This window comes from Miscanthus floridulus, chromosome 7 (assembly GCF_019320115.1).
Source record: "Miscanthus floridulus cultivar M001 chromosome 7, ASM1932011v1, whole genome shotgun sequence".
Lineage (NCBI taxonomy): Eukaryota > Viridiplantae > Streptophyta > Magnoliopsida > Poales > Poaceae > Miscanthus > Miscanthus floridulus.
The window spans coordinates 14426448-14443105 of NC_089586.1; the positions used below are offsets into that span (position 1 = coordinate 14426448).

The following is a 16658-nucleotide window of genomic DNA, read 5'->3' on the forward strand; positions in this document are numbered from 1 at the left end:
TACTTAGTTCACCTCAGTTTGTTCTTGTTTTTGCTGTAGCAGTATGTCTGTCTGAATGTCTTTTGAGTTTTTGCTCTGTAGTACGTCGTCAGCCAGTAGTAGTGCATTTGGTTCCTCTTTGTTTGCAGCTTGTTTTTAGTACAGAAAAGTTTTTTTGTTTTTATTTTCAGCTTGTGGTTAGCTTCTACAGTGTGCTTGTCTTTTGTTTCAGACCTTGCTTATTTTGCTTCTACAGTGTGGTTTTAAGAAACTAGGGTTACTCTATCACTAGTTGGCTTATGTGACCTTGATGATCAGAAGGGAGGTGCTCTGGTCTAGTTTGGCATGTGTGCCGCAACATGGTTACATGAACAGGCTCGAGTAGCCAGGTCATGGCATGAGAGGTGTGGCATCGATGTAGGTTTTGTAGCTCCAAACTCAAAACAAGAAAGGTAATAGTAAGCGGCGACAAAGAGTTGTGAACGGACAGGGGGAGAGAGTGAGAGGGAATAAAAAAAAGTTTGCTCTTAAATAAAGACTTAAACATAGACTCAAATTTCGCGTGACGACGTACTACAGAGCAAAAACTCAAATTTCGCGTGACTTAAACATAGACTCAAATTTCGCGTGACGATGTAGGTATAATATGATATGCTTTAGTACAAATTTTTTTGTTATTGGTTTGGATCTATGCTTTTCTATAATTAATTCATAACTGCAGTTTCTATAATCCAATTGTGGTGAAATTTTTATGTTGGGCTAATTATTGTATGCTTGAACTGTAGTAAAAATTTCATACTCATTGGATCATGTATAACTTAGTTATAGATTTATTTAGGTGTATACTTGTAAAAAGTATTTAGAAATCCACAGTGTAACTAAATTTATTTTCTTTGTGCAGGAGAAATCCCAACATCTCTTTTCACTCTTCCAGCTCTAGGCTACTTAGATCTTTCAGAAAACCAACTTTCTGGTCCCATAAATGAATTCGATGCTGCATCTTCATGCTTGAAGAGTGTATACTTGGAAATGAATAATCTGACATGGCAAATCCCCCGGTCATTGTTGGTACTCCCAAATTTGAAGGATCTCAATATTGAGCGCAACAACTTAATGGGCTCAGTGGATCTTGCGTCACTATGGGGGAAGAACCTCACTTCTTTATTTCTATCATACAATAAGCTGACTGTAATAGAAGGGGAAGGTATTAATAATTCTTTATCCACCTATCCCTATCAGCTTGTGGAGCTAGGTCTTGCTAGTTGCAATATGATAAAAATACCAAAGTTAATAATGCATGCCAAGCACATGACTCATGTAGACCTTTCAAATAATAAAATCAGCGGGGATATACCAAGTTGGATATGGAATTATGACCTCATGATGATAGATCTTTCACAGAACATGTTCACTGGCATGAAACTCAATTCATATGTTATCCCATTCAGTAATACCTTGGACTATTTCGATCTTAGCTCCAACAGACTTCAAGGACCGATTCCTTTGCCAAGTTCATCAGCTGGACTATTGGATTATTCAAATAATAGTTTCTCTTGCCTTCTTCCAAACTTCACGTTATACCTTAGCTTCACTGCGTATCTTATGTTGTCACACAATAATATAAGTGGTTATTTGCCACGTTCAATTTGCCATTCACCTTTGGAAGTCCTTGACTTATCGTACAACAACTTTAGTGGACTATTACCACGATGCTTGATGGAAAATAGTCTGAGCATAATAAGTTTGAGGGAGAATCAATTCAAAGGGATGCTACCTTCCAATATTTCAATTGGGTGTCCTATCGAGACAATAAATTTGAATGGCAATAAGATTGAAGGTCAGCTTCCAAGGACACTCTCTAAATGCACTGACTTAGAGGTTCTTGACCTCGGAAGGAATCAAATTACAGACACTTTTCCATCCTGGCTAGGGAGCCTCTTGAATCTTCGTGTCCTTATCTTGAGATCCAACAAGTTCCATGGTTCAATAGGTCATCTTGAAGATGAAAAATACAGAGGACACTTCTCAAGCTTGCAAATCATTGATCTGGCCTCAAACAATTTCTCTGGAAAATTGCATCCGCAATGGTTTGAAAATTTGAAATCAATGAAGCAATATGACAATAGAGGACAGATCATAGATCATCCAAACATACCGGGACTTTACCAAGACTCTATCACAATATCATACAAAGGGTTCACCATGAGCTTTGAAAGGATCTTAACTACCTTAACATCAATAGACCTATCAGATAATGCACTAGAAGGTAGTGTTCCTATGTCTATTGGAAATCTAGTTTCACTACATGTACTTAACATGTCTCACAATGCCTTCACGGGAGAAATTCCACCCCAACTTGGCAGCATAATTGCTTTGGAATCCCTGGACTTGTCTTCAAACATGTTATCAGGTGAGATTCCACAAGAGCTAACTGATCTCACCTTCCTTAGCATCTTGAATTTGAGCAATAACCAATTGGATGGAAGGATACCACAATCACGTCAATTCGAGACGTTCCAGGAGAGCTCATTTGATGGCAATGCAGGACTCTGTGGACCCCCTCTATCCAAAAAATGTGGCCCTTCGGATATTCCAAGTGAAACACATCTGAAAAACTCCTCTCATGGTGTCGATGTTGTTTTGTTTCTCTTTGTTGGGGTGGGCTTTGGAGTGGGATTTGCAGCAGCTATACTATTGAAACTGGATTATTGGATCAGCAGGTGGTTCCATATTTTCAGGATTCTATGTTGACTTGAAGGTGCCTGATTGCTATAAAGGAGGTGCAATATGTCATGCACAAACAACTTGGTGGTACTGCATATTCTACGGTACCTAATTATACAGTATGGTTTAGGCTATCCTTAGCACATCAAGATAAGTGTTAGTTGTTTTGTGTATGTAATCTTGTGGAACCTAGGTTTGTTTGGCACCTTGGCTTAGTACTTGCTGGTCTTGTTACTATATGTTATCAGTGATCATTGCTCATCAAAGTGGTGTCATGTAGATGACAAGTACACATTTTGTCAATGTCCAAGAAACTGCTACTTTGTCAGTGACTTTTGCTCTAAATCAAACCTATTATAAACTAAATGCATGTGTTTCCTTTCCCATGTTCCTTTACATTGATGGCAGATTGGGCCTGCATACCACTCACCAAATACGGTAACAAGAGGTATATATAATTAGGATTGATGAGGAAGTATCCCGGGTGTGTCATTAGGCTTGTGGTGCCACCCAGAAGAGACTACACTATATCATCTGTGAATGTCAGTCAAGATTATGCTACTAGCCAGTACTTTCCAAAAGAAAAAAAAAAGTATGCTACTAGTAGAATTGCAATGGCTTGCAAGATAGAAGTGGGTTCCGTGGGAAGCATGACATACTGCAAAACCCCAGCAGGATTCCCCAGGGGATCCTGCTCCTGGATGAAGGCGCATGTTTTCCTTTCTTCTCATGAGTAACATGATGTATGGAGTGTATATATTAGCCTTCCAACTAGGCTATAGATTCTGTCATTTATATGGGTTGATTATTAATACTCACAATATGACATTCGCACCTAGTACAGAGCATTGACATGCAGAATATGAAAGATCAGTTGTGCTTATTTCTCATATTCATTGTAAGAAAAGCATCCAGTGTGAACCACAAGATCTCTCAACAGGCCTTTTGTAAGAAGTAGGGAGTCTAGGAACTACCTTTTGTATGAACCACAAGAATGTATTTTCCTTGAAACAGTCAAGTATATTCTAGGTAGTACACTGTAATAATGAAAAACCTTACATGCGAACCTCCCGACATGCAGTTTATTCCTCAACGAAAGACATGCCTAAACTAAGGTTCAACACGAAAAACAGCAGTACATTATATATATATATATATATATATATAAAGAACAGCAGTACAGCCTACAAGCACTGTGTAACTTTGTTACATCATGAACTCTGTTGTTTCAAGATGGTTACATGAGGAAGTCCCTGGGGTCCGTGACGTACCCCGTCAGGGCCGAGGCGACGGCGGTGTAGGGGGACGCCAGGTAGATCTGCCCTTCCTTGTGCCCCATCCTGCCTGGGAAGTTCCTGTTCGTAGTGGACACGCAGGCCTGCATCCAGGTTACCAGATCCATATGTTAAATTCATCTCATCGAAACCGCACATGTCGACATACTAGAATTTCAGAGTACTTGTTTTCCTTCACAAACTGAAGGACTTCAATCAATGACAAAAAGTTCTACAATACTTGTAGTTTCAACTGGCATTGATAGCATCTATACACGTAGAGAGAAAAAAAAAGAAAGGAAAAAGAATATGCATCCCCCAACAGGAGGGGGGAGGGGTCTAGTAGTAATAAGAAGGTGCTAGTGCTAAATCTGCATAGGGTGCATTATTGTTTAGTGATTCCAGCCATAACTATTCAGTAACAACATTAGAACAGCAACCTAGCACATAACTGAGATGGAGGTACAGTTATGTACCCAAGTAAGCATAATTTGCGCATCAGTTAGCCAGTCAGAGTGTGAAATTTGTATGTGCACAAGATATATTTTATCATTTGATAGTTCTTTGCTTTTTAAGGTAACAGGCAGAGCTTTATCATTCAATAGTTAAGATAACATAGCAACATACTAATTTGTGCACTAGAACCATAGTTCCCCACCCTAGGTATATACTAAGTACCATGCCTATTATATAGAAATGCTTCTAGATTTGCATGTGATACTTACCATTGGTTCATTCATCCGCGCATATGTATCACGAGGGCCACCCAAACAAGCACCACAGCTAGGACTTGCTGGTGTGTCATAACCAGCCTCCTCAAATATCTGGGAGCAAGTTTTGCCACCAGATCCTGGTACAGGGAGGCTATATACGTCCATCCACACCTGCAGAGATTTATCACAATATTTCCAAATTATGAACAAGTCTACACTCTACATGGTGATGACATTGGGATATTTTTATTCTAAATGTCACCTTTTGTGTAGCAGGGACAAGAAATGTGGGAACTTTAACCTTCTTTCCCTGGATTAAAAAGAAAAAGTTTCCAGTAAGTCAAGTAGCCATGGGATTGGAGGTCTGAAAGATAACAAGTACGTACACCATGATAGGATTCAAGCTTCTTACCGAGGCTAAGAACACCTTTGCAGCAGCAAGGAAGTCCTCAGTCTTACCACCAGTGCAAGAACCAATATAGACTCGGTCGATCTTGACATCCTTGCATTCTCTTGCTAGAGCACGGTTGTCGGGCGAATGTGGCTGCAGATTCAAGACAGTTAATATTGCTTCGTTTTTATTGGAAAATCAACAAAAGATGAAGATTGCAAAATACTACATCAACAAACCTTGGCAACTACTGGCTCCAGTTTTGATACATCGAAACGGTAGTCACTAAAAAATCTGGGAACAAAGGCAATCAAATAAAATAAGCAATAAAGCATGCGCATGCCGTATCAGATGATCACACAGAGGCAAATTTGGAAGCAAATAAATGACTTCATCTTTGATAGAGGACGTCCCTCCTTTAGTTCTTGGAAGAGGCTATTCATGGAGGAAGATAAACTGCAAGCTTTGAGATTCAGTGATGCTAAACGACCGCCTCTCTCTTTGTATAGACTCCCTAGCTTAGTTTTTTCTTCTTCCGTCATCCTTAGACCTGTTGCTCTTTCTGTTTTGGTGTCTGTTGTATAGTTGTACAGGCTTGTTCCTTTTTCCTCTTTTTTATTTAATAAAAAAATCTTACAGTGGGGGCTTCCCCTGCTGTATTCTCGCTCAAAAAAAAAAACATGATCACACAGAGACTACAGAGCCAAATGTCTGGAAGGAAAGAATTAGACAACAAATTATACTTCTTGTATGTGCATAACATAATCAACTTTTAAAGACAAGAGATAAGAGAATATGGAAAAACTAGTGGTGTATCTTTTATCCATTTACTTTCGAAGTTCGATGTTGTCTAACAAGGACTCGTGATCTGTAAGGCAAATAACTTTAAAACTGAAAACATGCACATAGATGCATACATAACATGAGCTAAAGGTCAAGAAAAGCAGGGACAGCCTATAGTCACCTGGCCTGAGCATCACTGTAGACAGGTTCATAATCAATTGATGTCTTACCCTGCAGTATACCAGCATAACAACAATGATGTCAGAACTATTCTACAAACTAAACAGTAGAAGCTCATTTTTGCAAATTGTTCTGAGCACTCTCTCAAAGTTATTGGAATGTTATGAAAGAAAAGCATATTGGTCCAGCTTTATTATGAGCATTTCAAGGGGACTAGTTTTGTACCTCAAGGTATTTAAATGTAGTTTCATCAGCAGGCACAACACCGTTCTTTCCACCAGCTTCAATAACCATGTTGCATAGTGTCATACGCTCTTCCATCTAGCAAGTGTGTGAAAAGGACTAAGTTCAATGTTACGAAGTGTGGCAATTAATTAAGATAATCTTGAGCAGGAAACACACAGTTAGACTTTCTACGGTTGAACCAACAAACTCCATTGATTTGTAGGTTGCACCAGATACTGAAATCTCACCAATAATCTGTAAGTAGCAATTGACAAGAATAAGAAGTCCCGATTACAGGTAGATCCTAAGAAAGGAACAAATTTAGCACAGCTTGTAAGCTTACTTGCAAAATCAGATCCTTCGCAAGTAAAGAGTTAAATGCACCACAGGCCCTGAACTTGTAAGCGTGTGTCACATAGGTCCCTGAACTTGAAAAATGCATTTCTGGCCCCCTAAACTTGTTAAGTGGTACACATAGGCCCCTGAACTTTGAAAATGCATTTCTGGCCCCCTAAACTTGTCAAGTGGTACACCACAGACCCCTAAACAGTAACTTTTGCTATTTTTCCAAAACTTTTTTAGAAATCCATTTGCAACGCTCCGTATACACAGTCATATATATATAGAGCAGCAGGGCATCCATCAGGCGATATGATGCAGCAGGGTGAGGCCGGCCGGGTCGGCGGAGCTGCTGCTGCTGCGTTGGCATGAGTGGTCGGTCACTGGTACGTACAATGCATGCATGCATGTGCTGATTTGTGTGCGGTGTACTACGTGCTACGACGACATATATGTAGGTGTGCGCATGGCAACTTATATGGACATGCATGCATGTGCGTGGCTGACCTGACCCGGTCACCCGGTCGGCCGGCCTCAGCCTGGGTCGCATGCGCCATGCCATGCGCGCACTGCAGCAGCACCGGTTCTCTTCTTCCTCACGCCAACAACACCAGCAGTACCAGCCAGACGCCGGCAGCAGCAGCGGCACAGCCGCGCAGGTCTGTCTGTCTGTCTCTCTCTCTCCCTGTGTCTCTCCATCCATGGAGGGAGGCAGCAGCAGGCAGGGGCAGTCAGGCACAAGAGAGCGAGCGAGTCAGGCGCCGCTGTACCAAGGCATGCACGCTGAGCATGCAGTTACACGTTCAATGCCAAACCTACTTGCTACTGCATTCCTGTCTCACCCTGCTGCATCATATCGCCTGATGGATGCCCTGCTGCTCTGTACCGTATATATATATGACTGTGTATACGGAGCGTTGCAAATGGATTTCTAAAAAAGTTTTGGAAAAATAGCAAAACTTACTGTTTAGGGGCATGTGGTGTACCACTTGACAAGTTTAGGGGTCCATAAATGCATTTTCAAAGTTCAGGGGCCTATGTGTACCACTTAACAAGTTTAGGGGGCCAGAAATGCATTTTCCAAGTTCATGGACCTACGTGACACACGCTTACAAGTTCAGGGGCTTATGGTGCATTTAACTCGCAAGTAAATAAGGAGGCATTTCTCCGTCTAATACAAACCTGATAATAGTGGGCACCTGAAATGAACATTAAAACATATCAAAACACTGTATTCTTTTTCTGGAGTTGACTGAAGCCGTGAAGCGTATCCGGTATCCACAATATATGACAATGCGATAAGATAAATATAACTGATGTATAAGTAGTGCTAACTGAAATACTGGATACAATACGCAATATTTCTATTATTGTTATCCTTTGATGAAATGCAAGTCAGTGTAACAACAATAATATTTTATTGATTCTCATCTATCTTGAACTTTGATTTGTAATATAAAAAAAAATTGTCACTCTCCTGACCGATAGAAGAAATAGAGGTACAGTTCAGTTTGCGTATACCCTGTCTTTTTTTCTTTTCTTTTCTTTTTCCTTTATGATTTTGGTTCTGTAAGACTGATTTCAAAATTTTACCTTCGGAGAGTAACAAGAACCATGGGCATACCTTGAGAAGAGCTTTTCCAGTGCCCAACACAAAACCTGCATCGGTGTTTCCAATTCCGGTTGCAAATTGACCGAAGGCTCCAGCATTGCATGTATGAGAATCAGTACCCAGGAGAATAGAATCAGTACCCGGTTGCAAATTCCTTCCCACTGCAGCTAGTAATTCTAACTTCCACGTGTGCCAGCAAAACGAGCAAGAACTTGCTCCGGTGCGCAAACAATAGAATAGAATTTTGTCGGTACTTTAATGTAGACACCAAACTGACGCAGAATACTAGTTGGCTTTAGCTAGTGGCTCCTGTGTATTTTTTTTATCTACCACATGAGTCCCACCAGTGATGCCAGCTGCTATAGAGCATGTTCGCTGGTTGATTTCTGGGCTGATAAGTTCGGCTGGTGCTGGTTTGTTGTTAGAGGAAAATGCTGTTGGCTGGCTGATAAGGACTGACTGAAATCAACAAGCGAACAGGCTGATACACTTTGCAACAATTGGAGCGCTTCTGTTTTTGGCAGTGGGGGGGGGGGGGGGGGGGGGGGGTCCAATTTTCTTGCTGGCTCTACTTCCACACGGTGGAAGGCCTAACACTTACCTATACTAATTTTATCATGATAATTACTGACTAAACTAAATTTGCTAATTATAGCACTGCGGCTTAACATAGTAATATTGCTAATTAGTAATACTGCTACCCTAATCCGTATGGACACACAAATCTGCGCTGTAATTAAGAGAAATTTTACGATGGTTATAAAAAATATGGACCATCAATAGGAAGAGGGGTGAAAAATAGGATGTGTCCATGTGAAAGAACTCATGAGAAGTATAAAAGGTGGAGGGCAATATATACAGCCTACTCGGGTGGCCTTTACAGCGGCTGCCGCTGCAGGAATCTACAGCACCAAACAGAGAGGGGGTAACGATAGTGTCCTCGCCTGGACCAATATACCTCCATTTCGTCTCCAGAATTTTCCCAGAAGCGGCAGTGCTTCCTGCGAGCGAGCTGTTTGGTGAGGAGGAATGTAAAGCAAACGTAAATGATAATAAGCTGCGGATGTTACCGGCGGGATGTAAGTTTGAACTAATTTCATTAACGTTTACATTACATTAGAACCAGCCAAACAGCACGCTAGTACGAGATGAGGCAAAAACTCAATTACCAATAACAATTTTTTTTTTAAAGTACATGGAACAACCATTGTAACGATCAAGATTACAGAAACTGGATGAGCTCATCCGACAAAATTGGACAGATGATTTTTCCACATCAACATGTCGATCTCTCTGGGATTCTTCTACTAGTTGGATGGCACGGTCTAAATTAGACTAGAACCAAACACCACAAAAAAGTTAGATTGCCTATCCTGGACAACCATATCCCATAAACCAAACGTGCAGAGTCCGTCAGGGGAGGAGCAGAGCCGAGCTGCACCTTGCTGCGTTTTGCCGGACGGTGAACCACTGTCTCCATGTCCTGTGCACCAGAAACGTGTACATCCTCCTCAAGTCCCTGCTGAATGGCGTTGGCCTTCAGACTGGACCCCTTCTCCAATCCATCCTGATAATGGACCTCCAATCCACCTGTGCTCGCCATCCAGCTCTTCACAACAACCGCCTTGACACGATCACCGTCCGCCAGCACTCCGCCCATGCACCCCGCAAGAACTCCACTCGTGATTCCAAGGCTTCGATCGGGTGGAAAACCTCCTCAATGGAGATCCCGTATCACCCCCACCTCGGAGAACACACACAAGCTGGCCGAACTAGTCGAGATGCATTGGTTCCCAGCAGCTTGTTAACCGATCGGAGAGAGGGACAACCTGTAGCCCACCAGGCGGCCAGGGTTTCCTTAAACTTGCCTCAAGCCAGGCGCGGTCCACCCGTGTTCCTGAAGACCTGGAAAGGCAATGGCGAACTCCTCAAAAGAAATTGGCGTGATGCAAACCTGACAGAGGTGGCGCCAATCGCCATCTGCACGAGCCACAGCCCCCACCATGCAGCACTCTCGGTTTCCATGATCGGAGATCTTGATCAGAGCTCGGATCCTCCGCCGCCTGGATCCGCCGGGTTCGGTCGCTGGTTCTGCCGGGTTTTGTCGCTCTCGCTAGCCGGGTTCACCGCCGGGTTCGGTGAAAGAGTTATTGTGCTTAGTTAAATCCTTAAAGGTAAAGTGGGTGCCATAGTCAAAACAGACTTTTTTCCATTTCGTAAATAGTTTAAAAACTTAAAGTCATTTTTGGCTTATTTTTACCTTTCTTTGATTACGAGAACTAACTCTTGGTTTCATTCAATTTGTTTATATTAGACTTATACGTGGAAGACCGTGGTGATTACTCCAGTGTTCACCCCTTGCCAGATCCAGCGCCACATGAAAGGAGTGGGTCGGCTCCTCGCTATTGTCTTGTAACAGGCTGGTTCTATTTATCTTTATTGGTGTGGGCTTTGATGTGAGATTGGCAGCAGCTGTTCTAGTGAAACAGGACTGCGTTAGCAGGTTGTTTCATGTTTTAATGATTCTATATATTTTGAACGTAGACCTTAGTAGTGGCTGGAACTATGTTCTATTATCTAAAAAAAAATATTTTGAACTTGACCTAAAGGCAACCAATTGTTTGCAAGTACGATTTACCATTAAGGGTGTGTGTTTAAAGGAGGTGCAACATGTCATGCACAAACAACTTGGTATCATGTATTATCTTACTATTACTAGTTAGAGACCCAACCAAGGCTTCACGTTATTTTTTGCCAAATACGCTAGGAAAAAAAGATGAATCATAGAAATTCTCTCAATAATCAGAAACATCAAACCATTCATTCGGTAGTCTCTAACAATATAATGATAGCCACTAGATATATTCCATTTTCTAAAAAAGAACCCATATTTGTCATTATAAAAGACAATGTAAAATAACTCTTACTATTACTAATTAGAGACCCCAACGGAGGCTCTACATTAATTCTTACTATTACTAATTCTTGCCAAGTGTATCGATAAAAAAATATAAGGCTCCGTTTGGATCCTTGAAATTGAATTCATTCTAATAATTATAATTTAGGCACATATTTATTAAGTTAATATGGTTGTATATGGAATATATTTGTATATTATTGTTAGCCATGCAAGGAATATGCTTATATATTGCATTTTACTATAGAGAAGTGAGTTGAAGAACGTGCTATATAAGTTGAAGATTAGAAACATAGCATGGTAGTCTATAGAATAAATTTTCATCTCCCACCCTATGAATTTGAGATAGGCTTATATATGAACTTTAGAAAGCTATGGAATCTCAAATTCCAAGCCAAATAGTATAATCCATTAAGTAGATTTCAATTTCTCCAAAATGAAAGGATCCAAACAGCCCCTAAGGTGCTCGACTTGTCCTGGAATCCAAATCTCTCTAGCCACGTGCCAAACTTTTCTAGTGCCGCTTCTTTAGAAACATTGTGGATATACCAGACCAACTTTTCCAATGTCATTAAATCAAGCTATTTTAGTGATTTCAAGGCATTGACAGAATTGGGTATTGATGGAAAAATTACTCCATTGATTTCATCTCTTCATTTGGTATGCTTGAATCCTTGCGCGAATTGACCATGATACGACTAGATTCACTGAGACAATTGGAGTCACTTTTTTCTTGGTTTGAAGGCATCAAGAACCTAAGAAGCTTCGTTTTCTTCGATTGCAACTTATCCATGACAATACCTTCCTCCACTAGAAATTTCAAAAACTTGACAATGCTAGAGATTTTTGAAAGCAACTTCACAACACAGACGTTATTAGCAGTTGACAATATTAGAAGCTTGGAAGTTTTCACCATCATTGGTTGCGGTTGCTTAACGGGACAACTGCCATCTGCAATTGGGAATATGATTAACTTCGAAAGATTGTTCATTGCGGAGTGTCAACTTTCTGGGCCAATACCACACAAAGTTGGTGCACTGAAGAAGCTGAAATCATTGGTACTACCTTCTATCGGTCTTTCTGGCAGAATACCAAGTACAATTGCTAATTTAACTCAGTTGACTGAGCTGCAGCTTGAAGGAAATTATTTCAACAGTATGGATACCTTGCTCGCTCATAAATTTACACCAAATTTCTGTAAAAGCACCTACAAATGCTCACTCCATACTATTTTTAGCTCCTAAAACTGTATTATTTTATTTTATTTGTATTCCTGTACAGATGATCACTACTAGAGAACAGACTTTAGAACGATGTCCCAATTTGGCATTAGCCTCGGCATTTTTTGCCCCCGGGACTAAAGGTTCCTGCCCAACGGTCGTCCGCGGGGCAGGGATCTTTAGTCCCGGCTGGTAACCGGGTCCCGGTTGGTAATACCAGCCGGGACTAAAGCTTTTAGTCCCGGTTTGGGTGATGCCCCGGGAATAAAGATTAATCTTTAGTCCCGGTTTGGCCCCCTAACCAGGACTAATTATCCCGGTCTATATACCAGTTCATTTCTTCCTTCCCGAGCCCGAGCCATTCCATTCAAACTCACTGCCTCTGTTCTTCAGCTTGCTGTTGTTCTTGCTCTCTCCCCCTCCATTGGTGTTGCTCTTCGATTTTGGAGGTAACAAACTTAATCCTTTTATGTTTTATCAGTAGCTTATCTCATTTTGCGATGTAGATGCATGTGTAACTTTATATGTTGGACTTTATTATGATTTTATGTCATTTTTAGCTCAAAATCACATGATGATTTGCATATATGTTTGGATAAACAAAAGTCAAATTAGTTCATCAAAATCACTTGATAGTTTAGTATTGCTAGTATATGTAGTACATTTCATGGTTTAGTTAGATAAATAAATATTTTTTTTAATATATTACTTTAGAAGAAATTTACAATAGTTTGCAAAAATAAGTATAGAAAGTAACTTGATATGGTGGATTTGATTATGATTTCTATGTCATTTTTAGCTCAAAATCACATGATGATTTACAATAGTAAAATCACTTGATAGTTTGGTATTTTACTATTATACATAGTACATATTTCATGGTTTAGTTAGATAAATAAATAATTTTAGTTTTGTTTAAATATATTATTTTAGAAAATGTGAAATTTACACTAGTTTGCAAAAATAAGTATAGAAAGTAGATGACAACTGGTACCGGATCCTCGGCCTCTCGTTCGGTTGCGAAACAACTGAGGCCAGAACTCCCTCTCATTATCTGCGGCAAGTGTAAGCAGAAGATTGTGATGGAGTACCGAGTCAAGAGACAAGGACCCAACAAGGGTCGTGTTTTCTACAAGTGCAAGTATAGAAATGTAGTTGAAATACCAGTAAGTTGTACTATATATACTTCCTCACGTGTTTAATTACTATATCGTACTTCAATTTACGTGTGAGATGATGAGAATAATCTTCTTCTCGTACAATGGTGTTTGCGGCAGCAATCAGGTAATAACTTGTGTGGATACTACGTTTGTGAATTTATCACTGCGCACATAAGAAGAACTCCTGAAGATGTCCTCATAGTACGTATATATCGATTTTTTATTTATTTTTAAATGAATATATATATATATGTATTAATACTTTTCCTTTTATTTCAAATGCAAGACTGAATGGTTGAAACAAAGGGTCATGCAAAAAGTCCATCTGAAAGCAGTTCAAGAGTCAATAGCAGGATTTCTTCTAGAAAAAGTGCTAAATCCCAACGGCGAGTTCTACTTTGATCCTAAGGAATAAATGATGTAAATTAAATGTTTATTGATATCGTTATTTTCGAGAACAAGATTATGAAAGTGTTGTATATATACATATATATCTATAATATATATAGTTTCATACTTTATTCGAATATAATAATGCTCGAGATGAGAATTAGATGTAATTATATGCGTGCGTGTATTTATATTAGCAGCATAGAATACGTACATAAAAACATATTATATATTAAACAAATATGTGTAACTGAACTGAAAACAAATTAAACAAAAAAAAGAAAAAGAAAAGGAACATTTAGTCCCAGTTGGGGTTACCAACCGGGACTAAAGGGTGCGGCCACGTTTGCTCGGCTGAAGGGCCTTTAGTCCCGGTTGGTAACACCAACCGGGACTAAAGGTCCCTCTTAGTCTCGGTTGGTAACACCAACCGGGACTAAAGGTCCCTCTTTAGTCCCGGCTCGATGACCCGGGGCTGAAGGTTCCACCTTTAGTCCCGGGATCGTTGTCCCGGCGCGGTAACCGGGACTAAAGGTCGTTACCGCCCGGGACAACAAGGCCATCCTGTAGTAGTGGATTGTCTTGTAATGAACAATGCTAATGGAGCCATTGCATTGCTGCAAAGATTTTTTCATCAAAATGGTATAAAATTTTATGTTGAATAAGCTTGATTGTGGAACAATAGATTAGGAGTAAATGTTTGATACACGTTATTCTTCAATGGTTTGTGAAGAATGTGGATCGATCCAAATGCAAGTATAATATCTCCTAAGAGGGGCAGTGCGCTATGTGTTGTGGTATTAGGAAAGTCAAGGGGGAAGGGATTCTAGGGCTTATGACATAGTTATATTGTGATTTTTATTGGGGTTGTCCAAAGAGATGCTTTCTGTTATGCATATGACAATGCAGTTTATTAGGTCATTTCAATTTTCTAAAAGCTCAAGATTGAATTAAAAACAACAATTGGTTAGCACCCTCTTTGAAAACAGATAAAGAAATAAACCGAATAAACCACAAAAATAGGTTATTATGGTTTAGTTTCAGTTTTCCTTTTTCTCATATTATTTGTCCACCATTTTTTACTGCAATCGCATGCTTTAATAAGATAGGCATATGCAAACCATATAAGCTAAATTAAATGGTTTAGACAATGTATAGCAGCATCTTTGTTCTCTTATATATAATAAGTTGTAAGAAGTGATATAGGATCATGCCCACAGTTGTTTTGTAAGATTCATAGTTTGTTGGGGGTGAGCCCAACACCTGTTAGTTATAGAATTGGGTACAAGTTATACTGCAACAGGGGTGGTTATTGTACTATATCACTAATGACAATTACACCCGGCCCCTATAATGTGTGTCCAGATGTAAAAAATGAAGGCAAATGTTTCAGTTGACGGCCTTATTTATGGATAAAAGGATGTGTGTGGACAAGAGAGGAGGGTCTGATTGCAATCAGGCCCACTTGTTAGTGACCCAATGTAACACCCAAAATTTTTCATTCTTTTAAATAAGTAAATTTGATTTAATTATGTTATTAAGTGTGCATTCAATTATAGAAAATTAATAATTTTTGGGGAATTAAAATCAATTATAAGATTTGAAACTTTTGAATGCATACATGCTGCTGCAATATTTATTCATGTGATGATTGTTCTTGAATTAGAGTTCAAATGAATTCAAAAATTATTTGAAAATGCCTTTGGGAAAATTTGTTTGGAAAATAAAAAGGAAAAATGAACATCTCCTCCCCTTCCTTGTTTTCGGCCCGCGAGCTATCCCCTGGCAACCGCCGGCCCGGCTCCCCTCTTCCCTTTCCGCGCCCAGCCTAGCAGCCGCGCCCAGCCCAGCAGCCGCGCCAGCCCAGCAGCCGCGCCAGGCAACCGCCCGCGCCTGCGCCCGCGCCCAGCCGCTGACCGCCCGGGCCCACTTGTCGGCGCCGTCTCCCTCCTTCCGCAACCGCCGCGCCAGTCAAGCCGCAAGCCGCAACCGCTCCACTCCGCGTCGTGGGAGCGTCCTCCCGAGCGCCCAGCCCCTTTAAATCGGCACCGAGGCCGTCCCCGCACCCTCTGCTGCTGTTCCCCGCTCCCTTCGCGCTCGCCAAGCACTGAGGAAGCCGCAACCGCCGCCCCGAAGGTCACCGGAAATCCGCCGCCCGCCTTTGCACGGACCGTCGCCGCCGGGCATCGCCGTCCCCTTTCTTCCCCGTGGTGAGCACCCCCCGGCCTCCCTCTATCTCCCGGTACCTCTTTCTCTCATTTTTTTTTTGCTTCTCGAGCCTTGGCCGCGAGCTCCGCGAGCCATGGTCGCCGGCCATGGCGGCCACCGCGCTAGCCGCCGTTCCCGGTCGCCGAAACGGCATGGCCGCGACCCCCCTTCTTCCTCCGCGCTCACTGGTGCCCTAGGTTTGGAAAACCGTGGCCCGTAGGCCCCTAACCGCGCGCTCCGGCGAGTCCACTGCCGCCGGCCATGGCGCCTGGCCGCCGGTGATACTGTTCCGGCCGGCCGACCCCCCCCAGGCCGATCCTAGCCGCCCATCGCGAGATCAACGGCCAGGATTAGAAGTTACCCCTTCGCGGATAATTTTGCTAAAGAGTCCCTGGACTTTTCTAAGTCCTAACCCGCAGCCCAAAGCGTATTTCCCGAATGCGCAATCCCGTTTGGAAAGCGTAAACTCCACGGCTTAAGTCAAAAATACGTTTTCAGTATTTACAGAAATGCCATTTGAACTGTTTCGCTTATAAACTTGTC

At 41.3% G+C, this 16658-nt stretch overlaps 2 protein-coding genes across 2 annotated transcripts; one reads left to right on the forward strand and one right to left on the reverse strand.

Moving 5' to 3' along the window:
* The first annotated feature begins 1287 nt into the window (after positions 1 to 1287).
* Positions 1288 to 2730, forward strand: LOC136465112 (receptor like protein 22-like). The gene has a single exon (XM_066463976.1). It carries the CDS (start codon positions 1288 to 1290, stop codon positions 2728 to 2730), a length of 1443 nt encoding a protein of 480 aa, XP_066320073.1.
* A 1005-nt stretch (positions 2731 to 3735) lies between these two features.
* On the reverse strand, positions 3736 to 9880 carry LOC136465113 (3-isopropylmalate dehydratase large subunit, chloroplastic-like). The gene is made up of 13 exons (XM_066463977.1): positions 9617 to 9880; positions 9179 to 9232; positions 8233 to 8400; positions 7754 to 7807; positions 6613 to 6627; positions 6447 to 6524; positions 6270 to 6365; positions 6046 to 6095; positions 5321 to 5375; positions 5103 to 5234; positions 4953 to 5000; positions 4703 to 4861; positions 3736 to 4081 (listed from the first exon to the last, which is right to left on the reverse strand). Exons 1-13 carry the CDS (start codon positions 9878 to 9880, stop codon positions 3941 to 3943), a joined length of 1314 nt encoding a protein of 437 aa, XP_066320074.1. The 3' UTR covers positions 3736 to 3940.
* Positions 9881 to 16658: the final 6778 nt, after the last annotated feature.